Below are 11182 nucleotides of genomic sequence, written 5' to 3' on the forward strand. Positions count from 1 at the left end.
CCGTCTCAAAAAAAAAAAAAAAAAATCTGTTTTCTTAGTACAAAAGTGCGCTATGCCATAATTCTCAATTTCCTTGTGTGAAATATTTTCCCCCAAAATTCATTCATAAGACAATAAAACTTATCTACTTTTAAGGAGAAAGGAGAAGGAAAACATTAAGAAACACACCCTAGTTCAAGAGGAGTAAAGGGAAGAGTTTGGTGATTTTCAAAATCAAATATGAAATGTATTTCTACCTGGTAAAAAAGTTGTTATAACCTTTGACATTTCCTCCACAATTTCCTGACGGACCCTGAGGTCATCATCTGTTATTCCATGTTCTTTGGCTAATTCAATGACTGCAACACTTAAAGCAGCCAGGTGGGCAGGGGAAGGAGGTGGCAGAGAACGAAGCTCACTTTCTTCTTGTTTTTCCTATTAATGTTATGATTCACAACAATAAAAACAAAAACAAAAAAATTCCATTTTAATGTCCTTCTATTTAGCAGGGAAAGACAGATATAAATTAACTCAACAAATATTCACCTTCCACCTACCGGATACCTACAATATAAGAGACAGAGACCTCTGCCTTTGGGAAGCAGAATTTTAAGAATGAGAGGTACTGTATGGGGAGGGGATGCTACTAAATTTTTAAAAGTTTGTTCCACTGTATTATCTGCATAAATTGAGATACATAATTGGCTACATTAAAGCCAAGGCACCATAAGCATAATACTTACTTGATTATTTTGTTGCACCAAGGCAGACTGTCTTAGATGTAACAGAAAACTCTTGAATCATATCTCATCAGCATATACAGTATCAGGTTAAATGGTCACAGGAAAACTACCTGTCAACTATTTATCAGTGATTTTTCCATGTGATTTTATCCAACACTATGCAAAATGTTCAAAAAAACCTCTATCCTGCTAAAAGTTTGAAAGCCAATTTAAATCTAGGAGCTAAAGAGAGACTTTGCTATACATATGCAATGACTTTTATAAATTAATGTATTTTCTGATTATAAAAAATGTTAATTACAAAAGCTTCATAAAACATAGGAAAATGCAAAGAAGAAAATTAACCCATAATCTCATATCCTACTACCTCCTTCATTTTTTAACACAACTGAGCCATAGTCGCTCTCTTTTATTTAATATAACACAGGCATTTTTTTTTTCCAGACAGAGTTTGGCTCTTGTTGCCAATGCTGGTGTACAATGGCATGATCTCAGCTCACTGCAACCTCTGCCTTCTGGGTTCAAGCCATTCTCCTGCCTCAGCCTCCCAAGTAGCTAGGATTAGAGGCACCTGTCACCATGCCCGGCTAATTTTTATATTTTTAGTGGAGATGGGGTTTTATCACATTAGCCAGGCTGGTCGCCAACTCCTGACCTCAGGTGATCCACCCAGCTACTCAGGAGGCTGAGGTGAAAATGGCTTTAGCCCCAGAAATGGGGATTGCAATGAACTGAGATTGCATCAATATAGTCCAGCTTTAGCAGCAAACAAGACCCTGTCTCAAAAAAATAATAATAAAAACAAAGACAGACATACAGACCAATGGAATCAGTTACAGAAAGCCCAGGCCAGGCATAGTGACTCATGCCTATAGGCGCTTTGGGAGGCGGAGGTGGGCCAAACACCTGAGGTCAGGAGTTCAAGACCAGCCTGGCCAACATGATAAAACCCCATCAATACTAAAAAAAAAAAAAAAAACATATATATCAGCCGGGTGTGGTGACACATGCCTGACTGTCAGCTACTTGGGACGCTGAGCCAAGAGAATTGTTTGAACCTGGGAGGTAGAGGTTGCAATGAGCCCAGATCATGGCAACAGAGCAAGACTCTGTCTTAAAAAACAAAATAAAACAAAACAAAAAACAGAGAGCTCAGAAATAAACCCTGGCATGTATGGTCAACTGATTTTTGACAAGGATGCCAAGAGCACTCAATGGGGAAAGGACAGTCTTTTCAACAAATGTTCCAGGAAAACTGAATATCTACATGACAAAGAATGAAGCTGAACTCTGACCTTAGATCACATACAAAAATTAACTCAAAATGGATCAAAGACCTATATATCTGAAACTAAAACTAGGCCAGGTACATGGGCTCACAGCTGTAATCCCAATATTCTGGGAGGCCAAGACAGGAGGACTGCTGAAGCCAACCAGTTTGAGATTAGCCTGGGAAACATAGTTGAGACTTCACCTCTACAAAAAATAAAAAATTAGGCCGGGCACAGTGGTTCACGCCTGTAATCCCGGCACTTTGGGAGGCCAAGACGGGTGGATCACCTGAGGTCAGGAGTTCAAGACCAGCCCGACCAACATGATGAAACCCTGTCTCTACTAAATACAAAAAATTAGCTGGGCATGGTGGCACATGCCTGTAATCCCAACTACTTGGGAGGCTGAGGCAGGAGAATAACTTGAACTCAGGAGGCGAAGGTTGCAGTGAGCCGAGATTGTGCCACTACAACCAGCCTGGGCAACAAGAGCAAAACTCCCTCTCAAAAAAATTCTAAAAAATTAAAATAAATAAAAAATTGGCTGGGCATGGTGGCATACACTTGTGGTCTCAGCTACTTGGAAGGCTGAGGCAGGAGGATCACTTGAGTGCAGGAGGTAGAGGCTACAGTGAGCCATGACTGCACTCCTGCCTGGGCAACAGAGAGAGACCTAATTTCAAAAACAAAAAAAGAAAAACCTAAACTTACAGCTAAAGCCATAACTAGGAAATGTAATATCATAAAACTCCTAGAAGAAAATAGAAGGGAAAAGTTTCATGACATTGGATTTGGCAATTATTTCTTGAGTATGACACAAAAGACATAGGCAACAAAAGCAAAAACTGGACAAAATGTAAAACTTTTGTTCATCAAAAGACACTATTGACAAAGTAAAAAGAAAACACACAAGATAGAAGAAAATATTTGTAATCATACATCTGACAAGGGATTAATATCCAGAATACATAAATAATCCTTTAAACTCAACAATAAGAAAACAACCCAATTCAAAAGCGAACAAAGGATCTGAATAGACATTTCTCCAAAGATAGTCAAATGGCAAATAAGCACATGAAGAGATGCTAAATATCACTAATCATTACAGAAATGCAAATCAAAAGCACAATGAAATGCCACATCATATTCATCAGGATTGCTATTACTAGTGGAAGGGAACAGAAAACAAAAAGAGTTGGTGTGAATGTGGAAAAATTGGAACCCTTGTGCATTGCTGGTAAAGTTGTACAATGATGTAGCCACTGTGGAAAACAGCAGGGCAATCCCTCAAAAACTTAAAACAGGAATTTACCATTTGATCCAGCAATTCCAATTCTGGGTATATACCAAAAAAAANAAAAAAAAAAAAAAAAAAAAAAAAAGAAAAAAGAAAAGAAAAGAAAAGAAAAAAAGGACTCAAATAGGTTTTGTACATCAGTGGTCACAATAACACTATTCACAGCAGCCAAATGGTGGAAATAACCCAAATGGCCATCTATGGATGAAACGGATTCACAAAACATGGCATACAGATACCATGGAATATTATTCAACCTTAAAAAGGAAGGAAATTCTGAGAGATGCTACAACATGGTTGACTTGAAGACATGCTAAGTGAAATAAGCACTAAAGGACAAACGTATGATTCCATTTATATGAGGACAATAGACAAGCACATAGAAACAGAAAATAGAATGGTGGTTACCAGGGACTGTAGGGAGAGGGGAATGGGGAGTTATTGTTTAATGGATACAGACTTTCAGTATGGAATGATGAAAAATTTCTGAATGAAGGCAGACAGTGGAGATTACTGCAAAACGATGTAAATGTATTTCATGTCACTAAACTGTATATTTAAAAATGGTTAAAATGGTAAATTTTATCTTATATATTTTTTACCGCAATAAAAAATTTCAAAAAGAAAACCTTCAAGGCACCAATAAGACAGTGCAACATCTTCTTAACATGGTATATAAAGCAATATGGCCTCAACTTGAATTTTTAGGCCTTCCTTCAACCATTCCCTCCACCCGCTCCAATATTTTTGGCAGACATCCACACTTAGTCACCAGTCTCCAAATACTGTATGTGCTACTGGGCCTCCATGCCTTTAATCATTTTGTTCCCTATGTGTATCCACCTGGTAAAACTAACCATCCCTCAAAGTATAGCTTAAAAGTCAATATTCAGAGAACCCTTCATAATACCTTTCCTTTCCAACATAATGAAATGCTCCATTTAAATCATGATTAATACTATCACCTAGGCTCTGAATTCTATCTTTCTTTACTACTCAGTAATCATCTCCTTCTTATTTTTGGTAAAGATGTCATTTCATTATGTTGCCCAGGCTGGTCTTGAACTCCTGAGCTCAGGAGATCCACCCACCTAAGCCTCCCAAAGTGTTGGGATTACAGGCGTAAGCCACCATGCCCAGCACATTAAGCAAGCACTCTTCATCTCTACAGTAACAGCAACAACTGTCATTATTTATTTATTCATTCATTCATTCATTCATTCTTGAGACAAAGTTTTGCTCTTGTTGCCCAGGCTGGAGTGCAATGGTGTGATCTTGGCTCATCACAATTCTCCTGCCTCAGCTTCCCGAGTAGCTGGGATTACAGGCATGTGCCACCACACCCTGCTGATTTTGTATTTTTAGTAGAGACAGGGTTTCTCCATGTTGGTCAGGCTGGTCTCAAACTCCTGACCTAAGGTGATCCGCCTGCCTCGGCCTCCCAAAGTGTTGGGATTACAGGCATGAGCCACCACGCCAGGCCAACAACCACCATTTATTGAATGCCTACTATGGACTTGGCATTTTGCCAAGTGCTTTACAGGTGTTATGTCATTTAAGTCTCACAATATCCCTCCCCAGGTAGATACAACCAAAACCATTTTATACATAAGAAAACTAAGGCTTACAGATGTTAAATATCTTCCTACAACTACGAGGTGTAACTGAGAATAAAATCTAGTTCTAATTCCAAAGCATATGCTCTTTCCACTCCATTTAACTCATTAATCAACAAATATTTATGGAACAACTATATGCCAGGTACAGTGCTAAGCAATGGAGTTATAATGAGGAAAAAAGAATGCATATAATCCCTGCCATCATGGAGCTTACAGTCAAAAGAGAAAGATTAATTAAATTAATATTTAAATTAAAACTGTGATGAGAATTTCACTCTGCCAAATTAAAAGAAAAAAAAAAACTGTGTGTCACTATTGTTATTACCAATCTTCCTTTCTTTTCTGCACAATTAAGTTTCCTGAAAGTTGAGTCGATTCTCCTTTTATTTCCTCATCCCTCCTCACTCAAAACGATGTCTTTTTTAGTTCTAAAACAGAAGCTCTTCTTCCAAGATTATCAAAACCTCATTAGCTGCCAAATCTGACATTTTACATTTTTATTTATTTTTTAATTGACACCGTTTTGCTATGTTACCCAAAATCCTGGGCTCAAGTGGTCCTCCCACTTCAGCATCTTGAGTAGCTGAGACTACAGACACCAAATCAGACGTCTTTAAGCTTTTAGATTACTTTTATCTGTATTATCTCACTTTCAACTACTATCTTGAAACTCTCCTTTCTTTTGGCTTCTCTAACACTTTCCTCTTTCTATTTTTCCTATTACTCTCCTCATTCACCAATCTATGCACTGCACTTCCTCTACTAGTCCCTAAAATGTTTGTATTCCTTGACCTTCTTTCCTTACTCCTTTGGTGACCTCATCCACAACTATGACTTCAACTGCTGAAGTTTACCAAACCTGAATCTCCAACTGCTAATATAAGTTCCAGATCCTTATATTCAAATGACTGTGGGACATCTCTGCTTGAAATGTTCCATAAGTGTCTCAAACTCAGAAAGTTATGAAACATTTTTCTTTTTTATTTCCACTAAGTAAACCATACCACAATCTATGATAACATCTCAAATCAAAACATCCTAGGCCTCTACTCCCAAAATTCTACATCCTGAATCTCTCTTAAAGCTCAACTCCATTCTAACTACTATGTCAGGTCAGTATTCATCATAGCTTAACTAGATTATTATGAAAGGCTAACTGGTCTTCCCAAACAGACCCTTCTCAGGCTTCTTTCACACTGAGACCAGGGTGAGTGACCTTGCAGAAATACATGTTATGTCCAGGCGTGGTGGTTCATGCCTGTAATCCCAGCACTTTGGGAGGCCAAGGCGGGTGGATCATGAAGTCAGAAGTCCAAGACCAGCCTGACCAACATGATGAAACCCCGTCTCTACTAAAAATGCAAAAATTAGCCAGGTATGGTGGCACGCACCTGTAATCCCAGCTACTTGGGAGGCTACGGCAGGAGAACTGCTTGAACTCAGGAAGCAGAGGTTGCAGTGAGCCGAGATTACACCACTGCACTTCAGCCTGGACGACAGAGCAAGACTCCGTCCCGAAAAAAAACAAATATGTTATTAACTCCACAATGCTCAAAATAAAATCCAAATACTCTAATACAGAATACACATGCAAAACCAAAACTCTACATCTATCAAGCAATAACTCCCCATTTTCCCCTTCTCCAAGCCTATGGCAACCACTTTTCTATCTGATTCTGACTACTCTACAAACTTCATACAAGTGGAATCATACACTATTTTTCATTTTGTAACTGGCTTATTTCACTTAGCATAATTTCTCAAGGTTTATCCATGTTGTACCATATTGCAGAATTTCAATCCTTTTTAAGGCTGAGTAATATTCCATTGTAAGAACACAACACATTTTGCTTATCTATTCATCCATCAATGGATATCAGAATTGTTCCACATACTAGCTATTGTGAATAACGTTGCTATGAACCTGGGTGTATAAATATCTCTTTGAAACTCTGCTTTCAATTCTTTTAAGTATATACCCAGAAGTGAAATTACTGGACCATACTGTAGCTTTAAGAGGACCAACCACAAATCTCTGGATTTCTTTTTGTGCAGTTTTCTCATTTTAGTTACACTGTCCTGTGAATTCTAGCTATCTTGGACTTAGTGGACTCTAAAGTCCCTCTCTTCAACAGTGAGAGTTCACTGGGTTCCCTTCCCTGTAGTACAACCTAGAAACTCTCTCAAGCTACAGCAAACATTGGGCTCACATCATTCGTTTTTCATGCATTGACTGTCCTTTGTTGCCTGAAAACCACTGCTTCATATTTGTTTTTTGTTTGTTTGTTTTTTGTCATTTCAAGGGACAAGTAAATCCACTGTTACTCTAACTTCACCAAAAGTAGAAGTCCTATATGGCTGCATTCAAGTTTGCTTTCTTTTCTGTAAATGTTCTGTAATGTTCCAGAGATTCCCTATATGGGCTGAGCATCCCTAATCTGAAAATCCAAAATGTGAAATGCTCTAAAATCTGAAACTTTTTGTACACCAACATGATGCTCAAAGGAAATGCTCATTAAGGTATAATGCAAATATTCCAAAATCTGAAAAAATTCAAAATACTTTGGTCCCAAGCATTTAGGATAAGGTATATAGCTGTAATTTTTTTTTCTTTTCTTTTCTTTTTTTTTTTTTTAACTAGAGTCTCACTGTCTCGCCCAGGCTAAAGTGAAGTCCCAAGAAGCTGGGATTATAGGCACATGCCCAAATAATTGTTATGTATTTTTAGTAGAAATGCCCCTAATTATTACGTATTTTTATTAGAAACAGGGTTTCACCATGTTGGCCAGGCTGCTCTCAAACTCCTGACTCAAGTAATCTGCCTGCCGTGGCCTCCCAAAGTGCTGAGATTGCAGACCTAAGCCATCATGCCCAGCCTAGGTAAGATTTTCTTTTTAAGTTTCTTGCTTGCCCAGGTGAAACCCTGTGTTTCTCTATTAAAAACACAAAAATCAGCCAGGCATGGTGGCCCGTGCCTATTATCCCAGCTAGCTGGGACACTGAGGCAGGAGAATCGCTTCAACCTGGGAGGCGGAGGTTGCAATGAGCTGAGATCGTGCCACTGCACTCCAGCCTAAACGACAGAGTGAGACCATCTCCAAAAAAAAAAAAAAGTTCCTTGCTTGCAATCCCGAGCTTCCTGGACAAGTAATAGGCATCTTCCAATATTTCTGGGAAATTCCTAATTATTATCACCTAAACTACTGCCTTCTCTCTGTTCTATTTGCTTCAGTTCATTTTTTTCAAGAAAACTACATTGAGCACTGTGTCAAACACTGACCTAAGCAACTCACAAACAAAAATAAGTAATTAAATATGCCTTCTAGAATACTGCATACTGAAGTCTAGAAAGGAAGAGAAAGAAGACAGCCAGAACACAGTATGTTAGGCTTTCTGATCAAGGTATATGAAAGTTGTTACGGGAGCACAGAGGAGTATCCAACCCAGACTTGCTGAAAGGGTCAAGTAGAATATTTCTGAAAGAAGCTATATGAGCTAAAACTTATAGATAAGAGGTTACACAGTTGTTGCAACTTTAAAAAGAAAAAAATTAAATAGCTAATTTACGAATATATTTTTAGAAGGATTTTATTCATATCTATGTCTATGGGATATTTTTATGGAAACAACTGAAAAATTACAAATTCCCAAAGCTTATAAGGTTCTTAATCGTCTGCACTTCTCCAGCTTTGTATCATACCATTTCCCCCCAACTCTCTTTTTGTTCCAACCATACTAGACTTTAAGTTATTCATATACCATGTCTTTTTCTGCCTAAAGACTTTTAATTCATGCTAATTTTTGTGTAAAATACTCTCCCACTTAGCCTTCTAGGCCACTCACCTTTTTGCCATTTAAACTACTACTTTAAGGTTCAATTCAAATGTCACTTTCTCAGAGAAACCACCCCTGTTCTAGATCAAGTAAAATATTCTCGTATACTTCCTTAGTGCAATCTTCCCCCTTTAACAAGACTCATTATACTTAAACCTTTATTCAATGCAAGCCCTCATCAATCTTAGAAAATCTTAGGTCAAGAACCACAACTATCTTATTCACACTGCCTAGAACTAGCACACAAGAAATCAATAAACATCAGTTGGATAGACAGATTGTACCTGACCGCTCTCAACTTAGGAATCAACATTCTACAGGGTGAACAAACTGGTCTCAAGAAGGTTCCTTTCTGATAACCTCAGATAAGGAAAGCAACCACAGCTTCCAAAGCTATCACTCCAGTTACTAATATAAGTTTGGAAAAATATTTCATTTTCATTTTCACAAATAAAAAATATTTGATATGGTTTTACAATTTGAAAAATAAATAAAAGCACTTTTCAAAAAGAACTTACCAAAATATTTTTCTTATGTCGTTTCTCCTTTATATGTTTATGAGCTCCCTGGATATTTTCAATGTGTATTAAGCAAAGTTTGCACAGATAGCGGCAATTGGTATATTCTGGTGATCGCTGAAGAGATAATTTTTAAAAATATATTTTATTCAGAAAACAGAGGAGTAAACTATTGACTATATAAGCAAATAATACTATTATGTAAATAGACAGAAATAAACACTGAAGGTTTCTTCTTTATCTCTTTCTTCTTCTAAAGTAATAGTTTTTAATAAATGTATGTACCCAAGAGACAGTAGTCCTTTTTCAAAATAGTCATCATAGGAAATTACATACTAACTTCAATACAATATCTAACAATATCATGTTAATGCTAAGTTATGTTTAATATTCATCTAGTATCATCTGTAGAATCCAAGTAAGAAAAGCAGTCAGGACAGGTGTGGTGGCTATGCCTGTAATCCCAGCACTCTGGGAGGACAAGGCTGGCAGATCACTTGAGTTAAGGAGTTGGAGACCAACCTGGACAACATGGAGAAACCCAGTGTCTACTAAAAATACAAAATTTAGCCATGCATGGCGGCACATGCCTGTAATCCCAGCTACTAGGGAGGCTGAGACATGAGAATCCCTTGAGCCCAAGACGCAGAGGTTGCAGTAAACCGAGATCACACGATTGCACTCCAGCCTGGGTGACTGTAATCCCAGCACTTTGGGAGGCCAAGGTGGACAGATGACCTGAGGTCAGGAGTTCAAGGCCAGCCTGGCCAACAAAAACCCCAGTCTCTACTAAAAATATAAAAATTAGCTGGGCATTGTAGCGCATGCCTGTAATCCCAGCTACTCTGTAGGCTGAAGCAGAAGAATTGTCTTAGCCTGTGAGGCGGAGGCTGCAGCAGCGAGTGAGATCGAATCACTGCACTCAATCCCAGGCAACAGAGCAAGACTTCATCTCAAAAGAAAAAAAAAGAAAAGCAGTCTTCCTTATTTAGTCTTAGTCCAATGTTGTCCCCAAATTGATTTCAAACTTAACTTGCAGCCATTTTGATTACTATAAAAAAAATTAAATCTGTCCTTGAATTGGGGATTTCAAAAGAATGGGCCACAAATCTATGGAAGAAATTTCAAAAGTTGAGTTTCAAAAACACTCCAATCACAGTATCATGGGGATAACCTCTTGAGATCACTACTGAAGGGAATAACAATTCTGACACACTGAAGTATCAGTCACAGAACTTCACTCATACATCGTATATGTATTCTCAAAATACTGATAAAACACAGTAATTACTGAGTACCTGTTATGTGCCAGGTACTATGCTAGGTATTTAACATACACTTTGTCATTTTAATTCCCCTAATCATCCGATTAGATTTTCATCTTATAGATGTGAAAAAAGAAGCCCATACAGCCACTACCTTTTATAAGGATATAGCACTATTAAGTGGAAGACACTGAATTTAAATTCCTGTACATCTGAATCTGAAGTCAACATTCTACACAGAAGACTACACACAAAAAAAATTACACAAACACAGTAAATACATGTGGAATTTTTTAAGTTTCTAATGCCTTACACTGAAATTTCAGCAATGCTTAGTTTTATTTCAAATTGATTTACAATATTCGACAGGCTTCAGCTTCTGACAAAAAGATTATTTTTAACTCAGGAAATTACATATGATTTCTTTTAAATGAGAAACTCATTCCAAATTTAGCAACAGTCCTGCTATAGACTAAAAATAAAAACACAACCATCATTTATAGAGTTACCTATTAACCTTACAACAACCCTACAAGGATTCTCCATTTTACTGGCAAATTCAATCTCAGGGATTAAATAATTTGTCCAAGGCAACAAGTAAATAAGAAAAGTTGGGTCAATCTAGTTATTTCAATTCTTTTTTTTTTTTTTTTTTT

At 37.5% G+C, this 11182-nt stretch overlaps 1 protein-coding gene across 1 annotated transcript in view; it reads right to left on the bottom strand.

The window, feature by feature from the left end:
• TUT4 (terminal uridylyl transferase 4) overlaps nt 1-11182 on the bottom strand; it is a 136337-nt gene that overhangs the window by 78645 nt on the left and 46510 nt on the right. The window contains exons 5-6 of the mRNA XM_017548794.2: nt 9262-9378; nt 237-414 (exon numbers count right to left, since the gene is read on the bottom strand). Coding sequence (XP_017404283.2) covers nt 237-414; nt 9262-9378 — 295 coding nt within the window. The remainder of the gene's footprint in view (nt 1-236; nt 415-9261; nt 9379-11182) is intronic.

This window comes from Cebus imitator, unplaced genomic scaffold (assembly GCF_001604975.1).
Source record: "Cebus imitator isolate Cc_AM_T3 unplaced genomic scaffold, Cebus_imitator-1.0 Scaffold214, whole genome shotgun sequence".
Taxonomy (NCBI): Eukaryota; Metazoa; Chordata; class Mammalia; order Primates; family Cebidae; genus Cebus; species Cebus imitator.